This window comes from Psittacula echo (genome assembly GCF_963264785.1).
Source record: "Psittacula echo genome assembly, chromosome: 2".
Lineage (NCBI taxonomy): Eukaryota > Metazoa > Chordata > Aves > Psittaciformes > Psittacidae > Psittacula > Psittacula echo.
In genome coordinates, this window is record NC_137737.1 from 17,159,581 (window position 1) to 17,185,055 (window position 25,475).

Consider the following 25,475-nt stretch of genomic DNA (forward strand, 5'->3'; position numbering starts at 1 on the left):
AGAAAACTGTATATACATATAGATGATACATGTTGAAAACAGTGATGTCATATAAAGATATTGCATTTTGTGAACCGTGACAAAGAAATTACATCCATTTGGTAAATTTATTAATCAAAAACCATTCTTATCAACACTTTGTTGCACATGTAAAGTAATCCCAAACCCCTTAGCCCCAAAGGAACAACAACAACACAAAAAACAGGGAGGGGGAGAAAGGCATTCAAACAAAATAGGTCATGGGTTCTTTTTTTATTATTTACAAGTCTTGTAAAACACCGTTCTTGTATGAAATATACATTCACATACTCTCAACAGCAAATTACCTTAACGATAGAACACAGTATCCTTTGTAAACTGATATAGAATTTTAAATATTTTCTTTTTTTTTTTTTTTATATTTTCTTTTTTAAATTGCGGAGTTTTTTTGTTTGTTGGGTTGTGGTTTTTTGTTGTTTTTTCTTTTTTATTTCTTTCACGCTTTGGTTCCTGCAGGGAAATATATATATTTATAGATATTTAAAATAAGTCCGAACAACTCTCAATTCTTTGCATACGTCGACTGGGCTACAAAGTAGAGCTCTTGACATTTAAAGTAAACAACAACAAAATTACCATATTTACATTGTTTGGCTTCTGTTTAAACTCCTCACTAGTCACCTTTAAAAGAACATGCGATGGAGTTATTTTAATGATCCAATGTTAGTGCATTGCACAACTCCAAGTTTCAATTAAGTGTTGTGTGGTATTTGCTAAACTGTCGTTCTCCACAGGTATTTCCTGAAGAAAGTTTGTGAGCCAGAAGCCAGAAGGTTAGTTTCCTTTATGGAGTTGTTTCTTTTAAAACACTTAAATTCACACTTCTCCCCTCTCCCCCTTTTTTACTTTTAGTATTTAAATATGATTTGTCTCCGAAAAGATGGCAATGCATAGTCAGTTGTCATAAATAATACAAGAGCTAAAAATCTGCTGAATTTTTCTTTCAGTGATTGTTTCTTTACGATATATGGCGAATTTATACCTGATTTTTTTTTTTTCAGTAAATAATTAAGTCTTTCATTTAGTTCTCTTTCTTCCCCCTAGCCCTTTCCTCCCCACAACCCCAAAGGAAACGCTATTAGAACCATCACTACATCCACATTACAACTGCTCGCGGTTGGCTTGTGAAGGTGTAGGCATGTCATCTCCCCCTTCCTTTAATTCTCTGTGTGTTGGGTGTGTGTCCCCTCAAATTCTCCTTTCAAACACACGGGCAGTAGAGCACTGCCTCTAACCTAGATATATTTTCCGCTTAGAAGAACAAAAAGTTATTTCTCAGAGTTTCTATTCTGCAGTGGTCCTAGGTGGGTGAGCTCGACCTGGCAATCTCCAGACCCTGGTCCGCAGCCGCCCAGGGGCGAAGGAGGGCAGGGAATGGGCGAGTCCGGGGACGGAAGGATGTCATCCCCCGGTCTGTGCCCCCCGAAAGCGGTAGCAGGGTGAGCCGCAGTGCCTGGAAAGGTAAGAGGTACGGATTTTGCTCTCAAAGGTGACGTGCCCGTTCCGAAATGGGTGCCATGTGTGTCAAAATCAAATCGATTCCAGTTGATATGTAAATATACCGATATATATAAAATCACCATTGAAGTTCCAGAGTAGATTTACATGTATGTAAAACCTTGGATTCTTCTAGTCCCGTCAGATACACACCTTCTTCCTCCATGTAACCCCGTGGCTTGACCTTGTCAAGGGCGAAATCTGAATTTAATCTCGTCTTGAAAAACGCTATGAGTTTTAAAGTAGTGGATTAGCTGAGTAATATTGTAATCGGTCCCTGTTAATTTTTTTTTCTTTCATTCTTCTATTTTGAAACCATATTTTCACTTGGCGGTCGGTCAGATTGAGCATTCGGGAGAGCTGGAGGCGTTTCTCTTTGTTTATGTAGACACTGAAGAAGAATTCCCTTTCTAACTCCCTAATCTGATACTTGGTATATGGGCATCTCTTTTTACGGGTACGTTGTCCACCTGTGGAGCGAAAAAAGGCAGAAGCGTTTGAGACCTTGCGGGGGCTGAGGAGAGGTGGGGGGGACACAGTCCAAAAAAACACATTAACAGGGAAAAGACGCGTTCTGCCCACTCCAGGGCCGGCGATGTCAGGTCCGGGGCTGGGCGCCAGCCCCACGCCTTGGCCGTTGCGGGCAGCCGGGGAGCGGGACAGGCCGAGACCAGCCTCGGCCCTGGGTCTCGGGCAGGGCGAAAGCCCCAACGGGAAGCAGGGATCCGGCCTCACTGCCTTGGCGAGGCGGGCGGCCGGAGGAAGGGCTGATGGCGGGGGGTTCCTGCGGGTTTCACGACCTGGAGGGAAGCCTTTGTAGACTACTTCACCGGGCGCCGTGCACACGGAGCTGCACAGGGAGCAGCCGTCACCTGGCTGCCTGCAGCGGGCAGGGCGGCAGCGGGCAGGGGAACCCCGCGCCCAGCCCTCTTCGAGCCTATACCAGCTCGGATCTCTCTCTCCTTCCCTAGGTTAATCCCCAGCAGAGGAAAAAAGCCCTGAGCCCAGGGCCAAGGCGCGTCATTCTCCCCTAGCCGGCTATTTTCAAGCATGCTCTCCGCAACACCGATGTATTCTCCTCTAGATTAGTCATTACGGTTTTAAAGTTCATTAAGCAGAATATAAAAGGTTTCAGGGTTCAGGAGCTCTTTACGCTAAACGTAGCTCCTATCCGTTTGAAAACTTCCTTTTCTGGTACAGTTCATTGTCGAGGTATTTTTTTCCCCCGAGCCGTATACTGGCTTTGCCTTTTAAAAAGCCCACATAAAAAAATCAGACTTTGACAGATTGAATAACAATTGTAAGTAACAAACTGTTGGACAGAAGGCAACACATAATTGCCACAGTGCTTTAGTAAAATGGCTTCCTTTAGACAAAAAGGCCAGCTTTAGGTTAATTTGTTTCTTTTAATATATTGCTGCAGTTCAGGCGGCTACTTTATCTGTTAAACGCTATTCTAGTGCAATCGTTAAAACGGCTAAGGCTTTGAATTCAGCTCCTAACTAGACTTCTGGTGCAACACATGGCTTTTATAAAATCACTGGATTACATTGATATCAAAGGAGTCGGGATCTCCTCTTTTCTTTTTTTTTTTCCGAATTTACAGGCACCGAACGGACGTTATTATATTTTCGAGAGCTGACCACAGAGCTCTTTTTTATTATTATTAAAAAAAAAAAAAAAGGAAAGAGAGAGAAAATTTTTTTTTTAAGGCATCCATTGCCCGGTGGGTATTTCACGGCCAATTTCAGCACTAAACACGTGATCTCGCCTTTTATAACAAAGTTTTGTTGGGGGAAATCTAAAGGCCCTTCATAAACCTTATATGCTTATAAAACAGCATATAAAAATTTAACAGCGGCGGTGCGCTAGATTTCAAGCTGCCTTTCCTAAAAGTGCTCGGGCGCTGCCTTTATACGTACTGGAGCTGCCGGATTTCTCCTCATTGTTGCCGGAAGATGACTCCGGGCTGCTGCTGCTCTCCGGCCGCCTCTGTCTCTCCTTCGCCGCCGCCGCCGCCCTGCCGCAGCCGCCCTCCGAACTTGAAGTTGCCGCCGCCGCCCCAGCGGCCGCGGGCGCCTTCTCGCCACTCTTGTCTACTGGGTAGTCCGCCGAGGCCAGGTTTTCCGCCGTGCCATAAGCCGTCTCGAAAAACTGGTCGAAAGCCTGGGGCAGGACCCCGTTCCTGCCCACTGTGCTATAGAAATTGGAGGAAACGTTGCTGCTGGGGTGGTAGACGTTAGCTGTGTTTTTGCCGAACATCTCGCCCATGCTAGCAGTGTTGGTGGCAGGCAGGCAGTCTCTGTGCATGATCTCCTCTGCGGAGTAGCAGTGGGGCAGATTGTTCCTGGGGTGCCACTTACTGGAGGGATCAATGGCATATTCCCTGAAGGTAACTTCTCTCACAGGTTGGACCTGGGGTAAGTTGGAGGAGTAGGAGTATGTCATAGGGCGAGAAGACGGGGTCTGGGGCAAAAAAGAAGGGAGGCTGGAAAAATCAGGACCCGAGACGTAGTAAGTACAACTTGGCAAATACATGTTAGAGGAACAAGGAACACGCTCATCAAAATCCATCATTAGGGCTACCTCGGCTTCTCCGCATTAGCTGAGCTTAACATGATTCTCTAACGCAGCTGCCTCTTTGAAGCAGATCCGTGAAGTAAGAGATGGGGAGACGTAAGCTGACGTGGAAAGCTCTCCCCGGCGGCGGCAGGGAGGTGCGGTCACGTGGCCCGACGTTGACATTGACGAGCGGCGGGTCCGGGCCCCGCTCCCTTTGTGGCCCGCGCGGGGGGAAGCAACAGCTCGTCGCCGGCGCCCAGGGGAGAGCCGAGCACGGGGGGGCAGCCCCGGCGGACACGGACTCACCGGGCCACTGCCGCAGTCCCGGACCGGGCCGCCCGGACCGAGCCGCCCGCTGGCGCTGGGGCACAGCCTTAGCGGTCCCCCCCGGGCAGGGTGAGACCTTCCCGCTGGCCGTGTGCGGGCTGGGGAGTTCTGCAGACGGACGGCAGGCTCCGAGTAGAGGGCACGGCAGAGATCCAGACATGTCTCCTGCTGGAGAGCTGCTGCCGAGCGGGAAACGCTCCTCAAGGAACAGACCGGGGGCTTATTTCCCCCCACCCCGGTTTTTTTTTTACCGGTTTAGTTTAGTTCGGTTGGAGTTCTCACCCCTCAAAAAAAAAAAAAAAAAAAAAAAAAAAGAATGAAGCCCTCGCCCCGCAGGGTTTTTCTTGAAACTAGGAAGAATGCGCCAGGGTCAAGTCTGTACTGATTTTCATGGTGAATAGATTACATGCTTGCATTCATGTTCACTTCCGAAGCGCTTAGTGTCTTCCTTCCCTTACTTACATATTAACCTCAAATACCCCGCGCGGCTTCAGTCAAGCTTTGCTGGAGGTAGTTAACAATGTCGGGTTCCCAGGACGCAGGTTGGCCCTCCTCACCCCCTCCAAACAGTCCCTTGCCTCATTCGCAACGCCAGAAAGCCCTTTAAATTGCAGACCACGGAGCTAAAGAGTGTTTGCTGATCTCTTCTCCTCAACGCTGCCGCCAAATACTTGGAAAACCAGTGGAGATTGGGCTGCCTTAGCTTGACAAATACGCAGAGCTTAATTGCCAGAAGCCTAGTTAAAATTATTTGACATACTGTTAACCCCTAGGAACAAACTTGCCGTACCGACATACTTTCCTTTTTGCTTCGTACTATCGCTGAAGGCTGAGACCCAGGGAGACCTATTTTAAAATCGTGGTTAAACTTTTACTATTGTTGCATGAAAGGGATGATATAGAAAGCGGATTGAACAGGGCAGAGACTAAAAAGTACTTCTCTGCCAATAAAAATGCACACACCACAGAAAGAGCAGAGCCAAAGAAAACAGAGAAATACGCCAAAGAATACAGCACCTTTTGAGGCATGGACATCCCTAGGCTCTCCGAGAAAATATTTTTTTGCTATTCTGATGCTCGATTGCAGAACAAAATATTTGGGTTCCGGCTGGATTTCATCAAAATAGGAAAACAGAACGGCAAAAGGCTATTGTTAAGTCGGTGCTCTTAGGAATCAGACGTAGCTCAAGATCCATGCCCCCGTGGATTTGGAGGCTAATGGAAGGGAAACGAAAACGTTAGGGAAAGGAATATTTGGATTTTCCCCCCTCTTCCTCTGCAGTGCTGTGGAAGTATTTATATATCCGGAGAAAGTTCTCCAGTAAATTCTGGAGATCTTCGGTATTTAAATGTCAACATCGATTTGTTTATTTATTGCTTAGCTTATCGTAACTGACTCAATAACAAATCTAATCATGTTGTGCACAGAGAAAAAATTCTCATTATGTATTTTCCCCACATTACAGTTAACTATTGCGTTTGAATTCAAGCTGTAAATTCAGTATTATCAAGTAATTACTTTGCAGTGGAGTAAACTAATTTATTAGCATTCATGTTTATATGCCTTTTTCTTATTTTACAAGGGTTACCGTTCACAAATCAAATGCTCTGGACGTATCCCTGTGATGAACTCTTTCTTTTGGTTTGCTGCAAGAACTTCTTACGCTTACTACATATCTGCAAGCTGAACTTGAAATTAATGAATTAATCTTACAGCTTGACATATTTGCTAGAAAGTGGATGGAAAGAGATTGCGCGTTGTCAAAACCGCCAGCAGAAGACTGCAGCGTCGTTTAAGGACTGTAAAAGCTTTTGGGGGTTTCCCTCTCCCTCTCTTTTTGTTTTTTTTTTCCCTTTTTTTTTTTTTGTTTTTTCAATTTGGGGACGGGGGAGGCGTTGTGCAAGAGCTCTGGTTGGCTTTTTCCTTAATGTTATACTTTCCACTTCTGAAGGGGGATGGGGGTGTGGGGTGGGACTGGGGGGTCGGAAGCCCTCTTTTGGTATCCGAGCGCTGTTTCCTTTCCCTGTGTGCCACCACCCTTCAATTCCGTAGATGAAACCCCTCTCCCCACAGCCTGCTCACACTCAGACACCCCTTCCTTCCAACAAAAAGGAATGTATAAGGATTTCAGTGACTTTGAGATAACAAAGGCACCACCACTGCAGAGCCTCGCCCCGCCTCTGTGTGATGGCAAACAAATTCTTGCACTTGTATTAGGGCTTTTAAGGCTATAATTGAATACGGCGCGTCTAGGAGAACCGAAAACAGTTCTAGACTGACCTGCGGTTTTATAGCACTTTGGCAGTCAACTTCAGCTTGTGTGAGAGCAGACATGACAGAGCTGCCCAGCGCTTAATCGCGGGACGCCACATCCTCGGGCTCACTGAAGCCTCCCACCCCCCCCTTCTTGCATTTCAATAAATTTCAAACCTTTGGGCTAGAAGTGAGGAGCGGAGCTGGCACAGGTTTGTATGGGGCTTGTCCTCACTCCTTTCGGCGGCCGGGGCTGCGGAGCCGTGCGAGGCTCTGCCGTGCCAGAGGTCGGGGCTGCCTCTGGGAAACAAAAGGAAATTAAGGCAAGAAGGGCGAGAATGCAACTGCGAATAGGCGTGTGTGTGCGTGTGGGTGTGCGCGTGTGTCTGGGCATATGTGTGCTTGTACAGCATGCACAGATGCAGCCCTGATGCCTACTTTTGCATCGCTCGAGTTGTGTGTGTGTATCCCCTCGCCTCCCACACCCCCTTCCCAAACCTAGCAGCTTATTTATCCCAGCCCTTTAGCAATGCAAGGGGACCCCAAAATGCTTCTGGGCTCCGCATGCAGGGTAAGCGGGGAGGGTGAGGGGGAAGACTATGAGAGGTGCAGCTTGTCTGGGAGTGAGTAGACACCCAAGGCACAGGCTGTTCTCTGCTTTATTTGCTGTTAAGTGAAACAGAGATAATGTACGCTTAAAGTCCCGGAAAGTGCGGGTAATTGCAGGGAGCCTGCTGTTAAGTTGCTGTGTTCAGCACAATTATCAATGTTGATTATTTAGTCTAATGTTGAATTGCTCTTTTAATACAGTAATTGGGACTTCCGCGTTGAGGAAGAGGGAAAACCGAGCCTTCCCCTCGCTAACCTCACTGAAAAGAACATAAACAAAGTCAAGCATTTCGTTTGGAGAAGCAAAATGCATTCGTTACGCCTTTCCATGTATTTCGGCAGGATTAGAGAGGGTAAAACCGCTCTGAATTTGGGAGCTCTGCTGCAGGACGTTTTTGCAAAGGAGAAGCGTGGCCAAGAGGTGGAGAGACTGTGAGCACATTTACCCATAGCTAAGCTAAACAAAGCAAAGGAAAAAAAGCTACATCTCCTCTTTGGAGGAATATAAACAGAGCTAGGACGCCTCGATAGCCAGCTTTTATATATACAGATGGCGTGCGAAGGGGACTGTTTATGTTACTACCGCTAGTCTCCAAGAGGTCAAGTTCTAAAGTATTTAAATTGTGGTCTTTTTGTACAGGGTTTTGCTTGGGGGAAAAAAAAAAAATTGAAGCCGGCCATTTACCTTGCCAATAGGGTGGGTGCTTATAATTAACAGGAGAGACGTGTGCTGAAAGGAATTTGCGTCAAGAGTAACTAATTAAAATATTACACGATGGCTGGCTTCAATCGTTGCTACTCCTCTCTCCTGGGAAGGCTGAGGGGTGTTTCTGCTCGAGCAGGAGAAAATGTCTCAGGAATTAGGACAGTATTCGGTAAACCTAGGGGTTGAATACAATCTACAAAGGCTTATTAGAAAAAAACAGTATTAGAGAATTAGCAACCTTATTGCCAACGAAAAGGGCAAACCCCTCCCAACTTTTCCAATGAAAATAAGGCCATAAGGCAATAATTCTTCGCAAAATTGACCAGAAATGCAGCTTCAGGGAAAAAAAATAAAGAAGAAGAAGAAGAAAAAAAAGTGTTTATTGTTTGGATTTGAAATGTTTAGGGCTTAGAATTTCTATACTGTTATTTCTTCTTTTCTGTTTGCCTTTTTGTCCGTTATGGAAAGGAGCTATACGTAGTCTTTGGTTTTCTTTCTCTTTCTTTCTTTTTCTTTTTCTTTTTTTTTTTTTTTTAACTAAATATGTTCCCGTAACACTGCAATAGGAGTGTGTTTCAATATTTAGCCAAAATGTTTATAATAATTTAAATAATAGGTAATTTTTTTAATCCGCGAGATGGAAGCCCCGTTATGTAGTATGGGATAGAATATTTGTCGTCCAAAACCTGAAGCGGTACGGTTGTGATTTTTCTAGGGAACTGCAAAATACGTCTAAAGAGAAAGGGCGGATGTACACACGATTCAAGTCAAGGTTATTCTGACTCTTTTTGTTGTATTTAATCGCGTTATATTGTTTCAGAGGCTTGAACATCTCAAAAGGCTGCGGTCATCTGGCCGGAGAATATTTTAGATTGATTTTTAGTATCGATTCCGAAATCCTTTCCTCCATCACCCCCTGTGTCTTTTTAAGTCGCTGAGATGGAAAAGCTTCTGAGAGTGGCTGTTTTTTACCTCTTCTCAACCCTCACGTTTAGTCCGCCTATTAGGATTAGACGGCTGCAGACCTATAGAGATCTACCATCGCTGGCGACCAACCCGGCTATTTTGCATCCCTTGTACATTCGAGGGCTCTATCTAAAGGCAGACCCTGACTCCGACAGCTGCAGCAAGGCAAAATACCGAGGGATCTTTTTTTTTTTTTTTCTTTCTTTCAAGACACGAAGCTTCTTCCAGAGGGATAAACTCCCTTTTTCGACTACTATTTTCCTGCCCTTTTGCAGCCAAACTGGCTGTTGTGACAGACTCCCGGCGCCTTCCCAAGCGCGGGGAGTCTTTCGCAGAGCCCTCTTCCCCCCCCCCCCCGCCCCCGGGTCTTCTAGCCTGCCTGCCCACACTCCGGGGAGTTGAACCCCTCTAAAATTCGGTTTGTTTTATATCTGGAATATTTTATATTTAGTAGCTTGCTCGTGAAAGAGAATGGAGGCAGTTTTGGCGACAAGGGGGATATGAGGATATATTTTCTCAGACGGCAAAGTATATCAGAAATCGGTTGACTGACGGTGCTACCATAAATGTCTCTTTTTTTTTTCACCCTTCAACGGTCTGCGAGACCTTCCCGACACACGAATACTCACATCCAGTCATCCATTTCACACACACACCGTCTCTCCACATACAGGTGCAAAAGACTTCGGCAAAACTAAGCTGCGGGAGAGGGGTGTCTAGACCAAGCGGCGGACTTAAAGAGAGCGCGAAAGCAAATTTCCCTGGGTATAATCCGCCGGTACAGCAAAGCAGGCACTTCCCAGAGACTCCAACCCAGACACACAAAACCCCAAGTCTTTAGCGCCGTTTGTAGGAAGCAGGTAGCAGTCTCCTTTCGAGCCAATGTATCTTTATGTGGAATTCATCAAAGCGGTTTAGGGAGCATCCCCCGAAATCCCTCGAAAGTGCGGTGCTATTAAATGACACGGTTAGCCCTACGGACGGCCACATTTCAAGCAATGTTCCCACGCAAAGTTCGCCCGCAGCTCGGAATGCTGCTTTACCCTCCACCGTAGGGAAAAAAAAAAAAAAAAAAAGGCCGCCAAAACATTCCAATGTCCACTTAGATTTAAAAGTATTGCTACAACTGGTGCCTTGAACTTGACCTTAGATTTGTTAATCCAGGAAATATATTCAATGAGAGGGGGAAAAAAAGTACTACTGCGTTGCCTCGGACAAACGAGGTTTTTTTCCCCCCTACAAATTCAAGATGCAAACAACACACCAGAGTTACGAGATATATAACGTGCCCCCTCGATCAAGAGCAGAAAGCTACACAAAGTGAAATGTCTTAATGCCAAGACAAGCTTGTCATAGATAAACTGTTCCTGCTATGCCAAGATCCACACTTTGCCACAGAAATTCAAGTCAAAGTAATCGACTTGGATTCTAAGCTAAGTTGAATTTTATAGGATATAGGGTTCTCTCTAATCCACATTGAATTTTAACAATGATTTATAAAGGTCTTTCTTTCTTTCTTTCTTTCTTTCTTTCTTTCTCTCTTTCTTTCTCTCTTTCTTTCTCCCTTTCTCTCTTTCTCTCTTTCTCTCTTTCTCTCTTTCTCTCTTTCTCTCTCTTTCTCTCTTTCTCTCTTTCTCTCTTTCTTTCTCTTCCTTCTTTCTTTCTCTTCCTTCTTTATTTCTCTTCCTTCTTTCTTTCTCTTCTTTCCTTCCTTCCTTCCTTCCTTCCTTCCTTCCTTCCTTCCTTCCTTCCTTCCTTCCTTCCTTCCTTCCTTCCTTCCTTCCTTCCTTCCTTCCTTCCTTCCTTCCTTCCTTCCTTCCTTCCTTCCTTCCTTCCTTCCTTCCTTCCTTCCTTCCTTCCTTCCTTCCTTCCTTCCTTCCTTCCCAACTCGCCAAGAAACAAATCAGATTTTACTGTACCATACCGCTAACTTTTTAGGGGAACCTCACTCATATATCGTGAAACCCACTGAAGTAAAGGCATTTCTTCATCAGGGATAGTTTTAGGGGGCGGGTACAGGAAGTATCACTATACTGGGGCTGTCAAATCAACGACTTCAAAGCCCCAACTTCATATTTTGATGGACTCTCAGAATTGCATTACAATGAAGGTACCTGTATTTGTGTAACCTTTATAGGAAGCTATTTGTCTAACACGAGCTTAAAATCCGCACTGCAGCTGAGGATGTGATTGCATACCTCCGTATAGCTCAGCCAGCTCTATAAGGACCCCTTATTGTTCGTTCTGTCCTATGTCACCCAAAGATACCCATAAAAATAGCACTTCCCCTAAGCCTAATATGGCTGCTCTTGCCTATGCCGGGGTGGAAACCTGCTCACGGTCCCACTTATTTCCCCTTTCCCGACTTTCCAACAAAGACCGATACTAATATCACTCCTTACAGAAATGGGGGGGCATCAACACGGCAGGTTCTCACCGTAGAGGCTGGGGGAATTCGGGCAAAACCTCCTAATCAGACCGGGCTCAGTGTGTTGGTTACTCCTTTCTCTTTCGATTTTACTTTCCTGCTAAGTGTCCGTACAGCACGGTATTTTCATTTTACAAACCTTCTAGTATTTAAACATAAACCAACCACTAGCTTGAGACAACGCCCATTCAGGATTGCTTTGTATTAAAATCCATCATCTTTTATGCCTACCCCAGGGTATCTCGAATGCTAAAACCAGACTTAAAACACCCTGCTCTTCCATTGCTCCTCTCCCAGGCCGACTAGAGAGGCCGATTGATATGGTCAGGAATAAATGAAAACACTTTTCTTGGTCAGTTTAAATCAAAGTGATCACAATGAAGTTCAGATTAATTTAAACTGGCAGATTATACCTCCTGGCTGGCACTTTCCTCTCTAGATACATATAGACAACGACGAAAAGCAGATAGGTTCAACATGCTTCCCCTGCTTTCTTCCACACATAGCCGTCCACCCTCCTCCCCGTCTCTAGAACGATAAAAATAATTTCAGAGGCAAACACATGTCAATAAACCAAAAAGAATTAAAACCCGGGAGTCACTTTTCCAAGCAACCAGACCCAAATCTGCAAGACACCCCGGCGCAGCACAAAGCTAAGCAAACGGCAGCTCTATCTGCAAGTCTGCCCACATCTTGGGCTCTGACCCCAGCTTCTTCTGGTTCACTTTCCTGCCAGGAGCCTTTTTTACATTCTACCTATGCTGGAATGGGAAGCAGCACATCTGAGAAAGGTGGAGCCAGCATCCAAGCTAGGAAAAGCAATCTTACTCTTCTCAGCTGGCTCTTCGGCTTTCTTAGCCCAAGCTGGTCTCCGAAGGAGAAGCACTTCGGCCTCCTACACCGTGGGAGAAAGGAAGCGTGGTGGGGAGGTAAAGGGGTGGACTGGGGGGAGAGAGGGGGCCTGGGAAACCCTCCACAGAGGCCTTTCAAATGACCTTGCTCCAGTCATGCAAGCGGCTTTGCGGGAGGACTGGGTGGGTGTTTGGTGTTGGCTTGTTTGCTTAATTCACCACCGAGCCAAGGGGAGAGGAGAAACATTCAGCCACTTCCAGGAAGAGCATGAAAATCTTACCCCAGCATCCAGAAGTCTCTTGCCTGTGCAAAAATATATCCCCGCGGAGACTGACAGCTAGGATTCCGCGCTGGGCTGTAGACCTCCAGATCAATGAGGACTGCATATTATTTGGCTTTCCTCCTTTACAGATTAAACATACCCGGTCCACAAAACACTCCTTCACGATCTCTCAGTGACTTGGGTTGCTGTTGATTTGTGGCTTTATATAATTTTTTTTGTTCTAGTTGTTGTTGGTCTGTCTTTAGACGAAGAGAAATCTAGCCACTAGGGCACATCGTCCTTCCTGCCAGCTTCAGGCAAAACGCAGCAATATCACGGGCTAATGACGATTATTTCTGGTATAATTACTATTATTACTGCTAGTTATTTTTTTCCTCTTTTTCTCTGTCTCTCCTGGTTCCCTAGGATTTCCGATGACGATTTGCACACAAGGTGATTGCAGGAGGCTAATATGCTGTCTAATTCCACGGATTCCCATCGTAGGAGGAGGAGTGGAAAAAAAGAAAAAAAAAAAAAAAAAAGAAAAAAGAAAAAAGAAAGAAAAAGGAAAAAAAAAAGTCCCAGTGTTTTTGATCACGGGACACCCGGCCATTCCTCCCCAGTACACCCCGGGTCACCGTACAGTAATGACCGTGGGTTGTGCGTTGTAGGACTTGACCTTTCCTACGTAGAAGAGGGCGCTTTCCTCTACGCTACAGGGAGGGGAGGGAGGGGGGAGCGGTGGGAGGAAGAGAGATGCTCTCTTTGGGGATGTTTAATCACAGTTCAGATCTAGGAAAGGGCAAAGCTTCTGCCTTTCAGCACGCCATGTTGAAGCTATTCACTGGAGTTAAAAAAAAAAAAAAAAAGAGAGAGAAAAAAATTTTTTTTTCTCTTTTTTTTTTTTTTTTTTGGAAGGGGGTGCGGAGGTGGGAGGGAGGATAGAGGGAGGAGGAAGGGAAGAAAGACTTAATGAACATTTGCATTTCGTACCCTAGTTCATGAATCAACTGCATTCAAGGAGGAGGGGACCAGGGGGGCAGGGAAGGGCTCCCGGCGTGGTTAAAACACCCGCGGTAGGGGCGCATCCGCCCGGCCCCCACAGCCCCACGTCTCTGCCGCCCCACGCGGAAAAGCCAACCCCAGTCTCGGCCCCCCCTCTTATTTTAGACTCCTTTAGCGGCCGAGAACGCGCAAAGCCGTCTCTTCAAATCATCATTAAAGTGCATTAAAACACATCTCCAAGTTATGAATGGCAACAAACAGCCTTTTAGAGCCTGCCAATATTTTTTTTTTTATTAAACGCTGTCTTGATTTTATTGCTAACGCTGCCCATGGAGAATGCTGAAATGCATCAGGAATGGGGTTTTATTTAAGCCATAACCATTTTTTTATTTTTGAAATAACTAATTTATAGGCTAAAGGCCGAGATGCTTACCCGTTCGTTCAGAGGCATACAAAATCAGGGCTCTGCTCTGGAAGCTATGGGCGATTTTCTTTCCTGAGCATGTCGATATTGAGCACCATATTTTTTGTGTTTGCTGCTGAGGCCATCTCGCCTACCGAGGGTTTTTAAGCAGGAGTCTTTTCGAGCAAAAGGAGGCAGAAAAAGACACAGCTTTGCAGTTCTACTTACTCTTTTCAGAAATATGCTCCTGTCAAGGTTTATTTCCCATAGCAAACCGCCTTTGCTACTGCCAAGAGCTCGAACAGGGGATAGATTAGATACCGGATTATTCTCTTGGTAGGAAAAAATACAAAACATTTGCTGTACCCGCCCGCCTGCCTCAGAGCAGTAAAGGCCACTGTCTGCCCATGGGAATTTCAAATCTGAGGGACCAAGAGCGCCTAGAATTACGTGATTTTGAACTAACATGCTCAGACACTGGGAATCAAAGTAGACATCGTTGAATCCAGCAAGAATTACTTGAAATGAAACTGAGCTATTTTTTTTTTCTTTAATTATGTTTTGCATTTTACACGGCGAATGAAATACTGCTCTGACATTAATGTTTCAATAAGTAAACCCAATATGCAGTAATAATTCTTCCCCTCTGTCCTTGCGTCCCTCGGCACACCTGCTTAAGTATTATACCTAATATACTGAATATTTTAATTTCAGGGGAGTGGAGAAAATAGAGACCCTACTTTGGTTATGAACGCTTTGGTTTTTAATTTTGTGTTTGCTTTCTTTTCAAATCCTTCTTCAGGCATTTTTATTTATTTATTTTTTAATGTCTGCAACTAAACCTCCTCGCACATATAACTCTGCACAGTGAGCCAGGCACAGTAAGTTCACCACCACCATTTAAATACGTTCTCGGTAACGCGGGGAATATAATAATAATTCTGCCTGAACTGCGTGCAGGGACGGGCTTCGTGAGGTAATGTATCACGTTGCTTAATTATTTTCTTTGGTGATATATTTACTTGTAAAACATATTAGGGATGTATTTTAGGACGCTGGCGGCAGATTGGTGAGAGGGGAATATGCAATACAACAGCAATTTGTACTTGAAAATGTATGTGCCAACAGCTTTTGGACGGTAAATGAAGGTAATAAATAACACGAACACACACACACACACACACACACCCCTACCCATCCGCTCTCCCCCACGCTTCGAGACTACACCGACCCGGCCGAGGGACGGAAGGATGGGGGCGCGGTGTGCAGCCGTGGGTCGCCAGACATGCGATGAAACCGATGCGAGGGCGGGCAGGCCACTCAAGACCCTCACACAGGGAATCTTTCGCGGCTCATAAAACCTCAGACACACCCGTCTAGGTGCTCTGAATCCGCGTTGCGGAGGGTTCCGCCGGGCACAGCCTCTCCTCTCTGTCCCCTCATCTTGGGTTCCCGGAGTTCCCGGCCTTTACTCACCTGACCAAGCCACTCGCCCCCCATGGGACATTTTCCGAGCTCGGCCTCGAGTCGGGCCCGAAGAGGTGGCAGCGGGTACGAGAGGAGCCGCTGGCACCGCGGGACCGAGCGTGGAGCCTCCTGAGTGGAGCCGCCGCAAGCCCGATTGTCCGGGAGAGACACCCCGGCGGGATGACGGAGCTCCGCAGCCAGTCCGATCCCTCTTCCCCGGCGGGGACTCTCGGTTGCAGGGCCGGGAAACACGACCTGCTCCTCCCGTTGAAGCCTGCGAGAGCCTCGACGCTGATTTACATGGTAGCAGGGGTCCGATCCAAAATGTTACCTTACTCCTGCCAGCGATCGCGAGTCAAACGCTCCCCTTTTTACCCTGTGAAATATATATGCAGCAGAGCTATTTGAACAGTAGTGAGAATTTTAATTTGCTAATCCACGGTCAGTCTAGAAATGTTTAGCAGATTTGAACGGTAGGTAGTTCAGTATGAAAACATTCTTCAAAGGCTAGCTCCGATTGAAAGTTACCACTAAAGAAAAAAAAACCCAACAAAACCCAAACCCCTGTTATTTTACTAATGTCGGCCATATTCTCGTTGTGTGTTTCTTTCAAGGAGCCCTTGAATCATATCGCTCTGGGGCATGGTGTGAAAATAGAAGATCCTGCCTAAGATAAGGAGGATTCGAATCCTGCCTATCTCCCCCATCTCCGACCTGCAGTACATGTAATTTGCGGCGTGTCTCATGCAATAATTATACAGGTTGCGAAATATAGCGGAATAAATAGAATTATTCACTCGGAGAGAGAACAAGTGTAATTCGCAAGTGACTTTCTCCAGGCAATTGAGCTCCTTCAGGAGAAAAAGTTGCAAAGAGGCGGAGGAAAAGCGGCTGTTCGGTGCTTGCAGCCGAGACAACGGGCGGGTATCTGCCCGCGGGCGTTAGGTACAGCCGGTGGGAGACCGGCCGCCAGAGCCAGTCTTTAGCCCCTGACCCCGCGCAGGGTGCAACCGGGAAGAGAGGCTGCGGGCGGCTTCAGTAGCCTCGACCCCAGCGCGGCGCTTGCTGCCTGCATCAGCCCCGATGAAAGCCCCAGGCCGCGGGAGTAGTGGATGCTACTGGCTCCCCGAGGGAGAGGGGGGTCCCACGCGGGTCCCCTCGCCCGTGTGCATCCCAATGCCCTGCCTTCGAGACATGGGATGTCGCCCCCTCGGGTGATGTGCCGTGGGTTTTTGCCCGTTGCTCCTCGACCCGGCGGCGGCAGTCACCGTCCTCGTTAAAAAGGGCTATTCCCCGTCACCTTAGAAGGGACACGGTGTCACCCCAATGCACAGCTCAACTGCACGGCCTGGAAACCAGCTGCCATTTCTATACCTCTTCCCTCTTATTTTCAGAGCGTGATGGGGAAAATCTCCCCCAGAATATTCCTGTCCGGCCTCCGGAGCGATGCAGCCGACATTCCCACGCCTCGCAGCTGCGAGTTTTCACGGCTTGAAAAACCACAGCACTCCGCGGTCCCTGCGTACCCCAAAAGGCTCCCGCACACGGCAGGAAGATTAAAAACCCGCACGGATGGAGCGCAAAGCCCCGGCACGCCAGCCTCCTGGAAAACAGATCCCGCTCCCGCAGGTACTTTTCATGTAAGTTATTGCACGAAAGCGTTACAGCCAGATCTGAGGGGCGGAAAGCGCTTAGAGCTGATCCCTGCCGAGGTGGCTCCTTTTGAATTTCACAAATGTAAAGCTAGAAGAGCTCAGAGAGCGCGGTATCTGATACCCTCTAAATGCACCGTAAAGGTCCCCCCAGTAGTTCTAATTAGAGCTGCAGACCACCGCAGGAGACGGGCGGCGAAAGCAAACATCTCTTTGTGCCCGACTGAACTCTCCCGCCACCCACAGCACCAGCCGGACACCGGCGGCTCCTCGCCCTGCACCCACCCTCATCCCCCCGCTGAGCACTGGCTGAGCACCGATCCTCACGCCTGGCTAGGGCTCACCGGTGTCCTGCCACCACTAGAAAGACAGAGAGAGCAGAGCACAACTTGCTCCGTGCTCTGCCTTGCAAGCTCAAGAGTATTCTACGCACAAGGATATGCGGGTCCCACAAGTGTGCGCGCCCACCGGTGGGGAGGATGCTGTGCGGGCGCGGCAAGGTGCGGGCGCAGCACGGCGGTGGCCACGAGGTGGCGCTGTCGGCCCGCAGATGCCTCCGGCGCGGGTAGCTGTCAAAAGTCAAGGTCACAAATGGGCTGTTTTTCCCTCAAGGTCAAGGTTTCAGGCCTTGCCCGTCCCGTCATCGCCACGCAGGCCCCCCCACACCTTCCCGACGAGGCACCGCCGAGCTGGGCAGCTTCCCTTGTCCCAAGGGCCAGCCACTGGCCTCCATTTCCCGGCCAGGGCTGCAGCGCCGCGCTGGTATCATCCTGCATTTGCTCCCCCTGGCCCCCAGCCCCCCTGCAAAACCACAGCTCAACATTACTGATATATTTATAGTTTAGGAACGCTGCTTATCAGGCGTGCCAGCCCCCAGATAAACACCATCCAGAATAAAAGAGCCCACCATATAAACATAAGCTATGTGATGGAAGACAACGGTATTACAATTATAAGACAGATACATTATATTTTTTTTTCTGATGAAATGCACATAGGTATGGAAAAATAAAGAGTATTTCTGTCAGGGTTTATTACAGTGACTATTTTATTAACAGTATTAATACTACTATACCTGTCTACACGTCTTGGGTTTTCATTTTTCAGTAGAAATATTAAAAAAAAAAAAAAAAAAAAGAGGGTGCACAAGTACATTTTCACAGTGCGCTGATTTTTTTTTTTTTTATTTACAAGATAGCTTCCTATAGTGAATAAAAACAAAATAATGTGCTGGTTGAAATAACTGATTGGATTAAAAGGTGCTGTAAAAAGAATCCCTAAACGTTCTACTGCGGCCTCATAACAGACAATAAACAAGGAGAAACGACTAATTACTTACAGATCAAAATATAGATTATATAAATCAAAATACTTCTGGGAAAAAAATGTATTTCTGTTAAAAGTTCTTGGATTTTTTTCTAGGAAGTGTTTGGGCTTCTTTCCTACTGTAATGAATTGCCAATGTTCACGGGTTTTGTATCCACCCAGAGTCAAATATTAAAAATTTTCCGGGGACATAAAGTATGAATTCTTGAAGATTATTTAAGGTTTATAATAGGCATAGTCCTTAAAAAGGTATTGATTGTACGGTCTCCAGAAGAAAAATAAACAACAACAAAAAAACAGTTCAGATGACAAGAAATCATCTGTTGAAAATAAAAATTAAAACCGAAAGACATCTCCAAGCAAACGTTTTCCTTCCTATCCCCACTACTTCGCGATGGTTTAGAATTTGCTATCAAGATAGATCCTCCACAGAGCTTCCTTCATTACTGATGTCTCTGAAATCCTTATTCAGTACCTTCGAGGTTTATTATTATTTTTTGACATTAAATGCATTGTTTAAAATCTTACAGTAATTGTATTTTTTTTCCCACTATGGTTTACCTGAGCAGTCATTCAACATACAGTTTGGATTGCAACGGAAGAAAACCAAATTATGTGTCCACATCGACATCCTCACGTTAACCACGTCTTGCATCGTGGCCACGAAGAGTCTTCTCAAATAATATGGTCGTAGAAATACTTACAAGTTTCTCAGAAAAGCGTGTCTTAATTGCAAATGTATCTCTCGGTGCTGGGCAGATGGTCTTTCCAGTCTGTCAGTGATACTGTCTGGCTGCTTGGGATCTCAGGAGAACTGTCAGTTTTAGCCATTTTGCAACAGCAATATTAAAAAAAAAAGGCAAAAATAAGAAAAAAAAAAAAAAAGAAGAAGCTATAATTCCAAAGATACAGATCTCTTGTTCTGAAATAAGAGGTTCATTGTCTTTTCTCTTTTTAATTATTATTAATAATTATTTTAATCTGAACACGAAAAAAAAATGTTCTGAAACTTTTGAGTTGCTGCTTCTCCATTTTTAATCCATTAACTGGTGGTCTTCAATTTGTTGATCACTTTTTTCTCTTTGACCCTTCTGTTTTGGAACCAGATTGTGACTTGTCTCTCTGATAGATTAGTAGTCGCCGATATCCTCCTCCGTTTGTCTTTGGTTATGAATTTATTTGTAGCATATTCCCTTTCGAGTTCTTTTAACTGGACCTTTGTGTAAGGCACTCGTTTCTTTCTCCCACGTCTGTACGAGTTCGCGTCTGAAGGATGCGAAACGACGTCTGGAATAGAAAAACCACGGGGGGAAGCGTTAGAAAACAGCTCGAACCGCTTAGGACATCTGCAAGAGGCGCAGGGCTGAGAGTTACAGCGCAGTCCGCGCCTGTCCCACTCCAGCCCGGCTGCTAAAGCCCGGCTTAGCCTCTGGGTCTTCCTTTGCCTGGCCGCCGCAGGCAGCTTTCAGGCACGGGAGGGCTCGCTGCTGTCAGACAGACAGTCACGGCCACAGACTCCAGGGAGAACCGCGCGTGGCTGCAGCCACTGCCTCAGCCTGCGTGCTCCGGCACTTACGAGAAATAGTATCGCAGCCCTCCCCGCGGCCCCTTTCAGCTGTTTCCTCTCCCGATGTCGGCAGCGGGGCCGGGCGGGCTAGGAGGGATGCGCCGTGAGCCTGTGGGGGGCAGGGGGCGGCACCGGGGCCTCTCCGGCGGAGCCGGGGCATGTGCGAGACGGGGCCGGGGATCGCGGGGGGGCGGGGAAGGGTCAGGCCGGGAATGATCCCGGAGCCCCTCCGGCGGGATACCCGGGAGGAGTGAGTGGGGGAAGAAGAGAAGAGGAGGGAAGTTGCAGGAGAGCCATGCAGGTGTATTACCCGGGAGGGTGGATTTCCAGAGGTGAGGCGGTTGGCTCTGCTCCTTGGGGCAGTACACTTGCCCATTCCACCCATTGGTGATGGCCCAAGGCTGGTAGCTGTCCATGGGGAGCAGAGGGTCGTGGCGCGGCTCGCCGGGGCCGCCGATGGCAGGCACCACAGGCATATCCAAATAGCCGGGCACCGGCTGGTAGGGCCCGGCGGCGTAGCCCTGGTAGAAGGCGAACTCCTTGGCCCGAGACGTGAACTCCTCGCCGGAGACCGAAGTGTCCATGTACTTGTCGGCGAAGGTGGAGGCGGGCTGGGCGCAGGATTTGATGGCGTTGTGGTGGGTCATGCGGCAGGGGTAGTAGCCGCTGCCGAAGTAGCCATAGGGTAGCGCGGCGCCGGAGGAGCTCTGCACGGCGGCCGAGCAGGGGCTGCACTGCTTGACAGCGGGCTCGGCCATGCCGGCGGTGGGGGCCTCGCTGGAGGTGTAGGCAGCGGCGCTGGGGGCGGCCAGGGGCGCGGGGTGAGCCATCAGGTTGCGGCAGGGGTTGGCCGCCGCCGCCGCCGCGAAGTTGCTGCCGGCGTGAAACCCGTCCATGTTCTTATTGATCTCATCCAGGCTGTTGTCGTAGAGGAACATGACGGGCTCGATCCAGCGGGGGTGGAGGAGCACGGAGGCTGTCATAGCCCGCTCCGCATTGAGACTAGTGGCTCTTTTTTAAAAGCCCCAAAGACTGAAAAAAGAGATACTGAATCTGCGGGACTTGACCAAGGCTGACGCGCCAGTGTCGCGCCAGGCCGGCCCTCATTGGGCCGCGCTCCCCCACGTGATATGCAAAGCAGCTGATAAACATCTGAAGGAATAAAGTGGAGATAATTAAATAACGCCATAACCGCGCGGGGCCGGGTCCCGGCACGGGGGCGCGGGCATGGGCGCGGGCACGGCGAGGTCCTGCTGCAGCGCGGGCCGCGGGCGCGGCGGGGGGAGGAGAGGTGGGGGGGGACCGCCCGTCCGCCCTCTCCCTCCCTTCTTCCTCCCTTCTTCCTCCTTCCTCCCTCCCTCGCTCTCTCCCCTCGCCACCGAGGCGTGAGCATTTTGGCCCCGTTGTTGCCGCGGCCCGCTCCTGAAGGTGCGGGGCTACCCCGGAACCCTGCCGGATTTCTCCCCAGCTCCGCTTATCCCCGCCCCGGGGGCCGCGGGAGCCCCGGAGGCCTCCCCTTATATACCGGGAGGGGGGCCGAGCCGCACCCCTCTGACCCCCTGCCTTCCCCGGCCTAAACCGGTGCCTCTGCCCGGAGATTGCTGACGGGGTCCCGGACCGGAGGCGCGGGGAGCCCCCTCACACTGCTGGTGAAGTAGCTTTCGCCGGGCCGCACGCCGGGACAGATAAGGCTCTGGAAACAGAGCCTCCCAGGGTTCTTTCTGGGTGTTTTCCTCCTTGCTTCCCGCCCGGTGAAAGCCCAAGACACATCTCGCTCCTCTCGCCACAAAGCCGCAGAAATCAGATACGAGGAACAGACCAGGAAATCACGAATTTATGTATTATTATCCTTTAGGACGCGCTCGGGAAGCGGGAGGGTTAACTGCATCTCCATCGCCACTCTGCTGTATTATTCGTTGCTGTAATAATAAAACCCGGGGCCTACAATTCGGCTTGAATCTTTTTTGGCTATAAAATATCACATCGGCTTGTACAGTGCGCGCACGGGCCCACGGCGCTTTTTCGTGCTGGGAAAAGTATGGCTTATTGGCTGAAAATTATTCTTCTTCAAGCTCCTACCTCTCTGCAGGCGAAAGCTAAAAAAAAAAACACCACCAAAACAAAACAAACCCACAAACTCACAATTGCTTTCCCTTTTCGTGATAAAAGTTACAATATTTCATAGGGCGAAATAATTTCAATTTTTAATATTCTCCCACCGGCGCAGATGCATTTCCCGTCGTCATTCGCATACAACCTTGAACTCTAAACCCTCCATCACTGAGCTATCAATAAACTTGACCTAAAGCAACGTTCATCTCGTCGTTAACAGCTCTCAGCTTTCTCGCGTGTGGACAAAACAGCCCCAAATACTCCCATCCTGAAAACTAATTCTATTTCCCCCCCCTCCCCAATTGCATGTTGCTTTGTTTTGCGCCTGACAGCTCGGCGTATTTATTATCCTATTGTGCTTCCCATTGACGTTGTCGCATTGTTTTGCCCGCATGGCTACAAGCGCAGAGCAATCCCGGGACGTACATTGTTACCGAGCAGGCTTTTCCTTGCCTAGCGCAGAGCTGCCAGCCATGAGAACTAGCCCTTTGGCGCCCATGGAGTTTTGTTTTATTTTTTTTCAAGGTGCTTTTTTCCGATGGGTTGGGATACCTGGAGTCGCTGTCATTCCCCTGCTAATTTGGCACCGTTTTAGCCCTTTTTTCCTCCATTGTAGCCAATAAAGAGTTCCCATCTTGACTTTGCATATGCTTTTCCGCATTCTTCCTCATGGCCAAAAGCAAATATTTATTCCCTGCATATTTTTCCTTTTTCTTTCAGGCTCCAGTTTTGAAACCTGTGGATTCCCCAGGCCAGACATTGCTTGACTGGCATGAACTGGGTCGTTTTGTTTCCCTCTGTTTTCTCGAGGCTGCTTTTGAAAATCGCGTTGCAACGGGATGGCGAGGGGGATGCACGAAGTGGTAATGGAAGGCAGCTCTATGGGGCAGCGCTGTTTTATATACGGGTTAGACACGGCTAGAGGCCAAGGTCAAGTTGAAAGTTGCAGTCTAGCCAATGTGAGAACTGTCATTCACAGCCCTAAGATCTGTCTGATTTGTTAAAAAGCGGGTAGCCATGAGAACACTAATCTCCACAGCTCTCCCCCTCCTCAGCTCGCCCCCCCCCCCCCCCCCCAACTCCTGTCCTTCAGCCACGAAGCGTTTCTCCTTCATCTGCCTCTGCTTTCCAAGCTCCTTTCCATGAGCAAGGAGAAGCCGTGTGGAACTGTAGCTTTCAGCCCCGGTGCAAACTGTACAAGTGGTGGAGGGTTGGGGGCGCAAAGAGGGGGGTAAAGGGAGAGCATCCGGTCTGTTGAGTTTTAGTGGTTGTTTTTTTGTTTTGTTTACCCACTTGGGGCTGTTCCAGCCGTGTGTGCGAAAGGGAGAAGGGAGATTAGATTAAAGAGCTCTTATTTTCTCCCTTCCCTGCGTCTCTCCCTTGCTCTAGAGCTCAATTTAATCGTTTAGGAAGAGGGCCATGCTTTTCATGGTGATAAGAGCAGTGATATGACTGTCCCTGTCCCCTGTTTGCCATGACGTGGTGGGGGGAGTCAGGGAATGGGACCGTTTCCTCAGAAGAGGCAAAATGGCATCTGCAGAGCGCGTATGCAGCAGCAGCAAAACAGTTATTGTCGGATGCGGAACTTTACGCCTTTGTTTTGATTTTAGAATTTGACTGACTTTTAACAAACTATTGACACCAAGAGAGGAGAAAAGCCTCGTCAACTGTTTTAGATTTCATCCCCCCTCCCCCCGTAAGTTTTCATTTTCAAGCTATAATTCCTTACTGCTTTAAAGGGTATTTACCTTTAAATATTAGAAAATAACGGTGAGAGCTGAACGCATCGAGCAGAACAGATGTTCTTCGAAAATCATGGACCCTGTAATGAACACCAGGGATAAAAATATGCTCGAGACAACCCCTGCCTTGCACTTACACCGTTCCCTACCAATTGTGGAAGAGCTTTTATTTTTTGCAACTTAAGTCTCGGGATGCGCTGGATAAATTAACCAAAACGCAGAAAGAGTTTACTGATTGATTTGGCCATGCTCCACAAACGCTTCATTTTGGGACATTAACTTGATAATTGAATGCTTCCATGCATGCAACCGACAGACCAATAGAAGCTGCTGCTTCTGCTTCTTGTTCTTTTCTTTTTTTTTTTTTTTTTTTTCCCCGCTTTTTCGTCCGAAATAAAGTTAGGATATAGCAAATACAAACGTATGGTAGAGTCTCAACATTTTTTCCAAGAGATCTGATGCAAACCTCCTAACTGCTTTGCATTTATATAGCGTATAAACCATCTTGGAGAGAAATACATCTGTTAAAACGTTTCCTCCAAAACGACTATTAATTCCTTAGGGAGCAAGAGGATGAACAACCATGATCAGCAGGAGGATTTTAAAAGGTGCTGAATCCTTTTGTAACCAAGCAATTTCTCACTGATTTCCCTATTCGGCGGCAGACCCACCTCGTAGTGCACGGCCATGCCCATCTCAGGTACTACAAAATGCTTTAGTGGCGTTTTCTTCCCTTGGCTGCCCTGAGAGTGGTCTGATGCATTTGACACACTTCGCAGGTGTGAGGGTAGAATCAAGTGCTTTGAATCAGGTCACTGTGTATTCCTGGCACCATGAAGCCAAAGATACTCTTGGCATGGTAAGGGCTGCGGGATTTCGGCCTTAAATGAGAGCATATAAATAATTTGTAAGTCTCCCCATGCGATAGGAATATGGCCACTTGCTTTCCTAAAGAGGCCTTAAAATTTCGCTTTCCTTAGAGAAACAAAAAGTGTTTTCAGCTGAATATCAGCTTTTGCAAATACAGAGTTTGTCGACAGAGAATATAGAAAGTTTGGGTGTTTTTTTTTCCAAGCAAACCTTTGTGTGATAACACCGCCATCCACCCTCTGGAGCCCTGCTACGGGAATGCCTGGCTGAGGGGAATTCTCATTTCTTGTAGGATAATCGCAATCGTACAAATGGAGCAGAAAAACTATCTCCCAAAGAAATCCACTCTAATTTTTCCGTCCACTGCTAAGAGCTAATTAATGAGCATTAAGTGGGGAGAAAATCGTGGCTGATTGCTGAAAATATGTGTTTGTGTCAGAGCTAAATCCCTCTAAACCCGCTAAAAGGTCTTAGCTGATAATGGAGGGGCTAAACGGTGATCTTGGTTACTACTAATAATCTCCGTCCTGCAGAGCCCAGGAGTCTTGGAAGACGCGGAGTGAAGTGATAGCAGGACCAAGAACCTTAATCGAACTTGATTTTCATGAGCAAATGAAATTTACCTGCCAGAAGGTTAATTTGGAGCAGTACTGTCACAGAGGTTTCCTCCACAATTTCTAAAGCACCAAGGATTGAGATAAACATTTCTGCGTCCGTTTTAAAGACACTGTACTTCAGGACATTCATGTGTTTCTAATGGAAGTAAGCAGCTTTACGAGCGGGGTTCGCAGGACATCTTAACTCTCTCCCTCCCACTGTGTGCTGGGGT

At 47.6% G+C, this 25,475-nt stretch overlaps 2 protein-coding genes across 2 annotated transcripts; both read right to left on the reverse strand.

Moving 5' to 3' along the window:
• Positions 1 to 1,773: 1,773 nt before the first annotated feature.
• Positions 1,774 to 4,138, reverse strand: HOXA11 (homeobox A11; the record flags this gene model as incomplete). Its single annotated transcript, XM_080609872.1, has 2 exons — positions 3,459 to 4,138; positions 1,774 to 2,006 (listed from the first exon to the last, which is right to left on the reverse strand). Exons 1-2 carry the CDS (start codon positions 4,111 to 4,113, stop codon positions 1,774 to 1,776), a joined length of 888 nt encoding a protein of 295 aa, XP_080465998.1. The 5' UTR covers positions 4,114 to 4,138.
• A 14,807-nt stretch (positions 4,139 to 18,945) lies between these two features.
• On the reverse strand, positions 18,946 to 20,905 carry HOXA13 (homeobox A13; the record flags this gene model as incomplete). The annotated part of the gene is made up of 2 exons (XM_080610690.1): positions 18,946 to 19,642; positions 20,233 to 20,905. The coding sequence occupies 2 exons, from the start codon at positions 20,903 to 20,905 to the stop codon at positions 19,398 to 19,400; spliced, it is 918 nt and encodes a 305-aa protein (XP_080466816.1). The 3' UTR covers positions 18,946 to 19,397.
• Between the last annotated feature and the right edge of the window lie 4,570 nt (positions 20,906 to 25,475).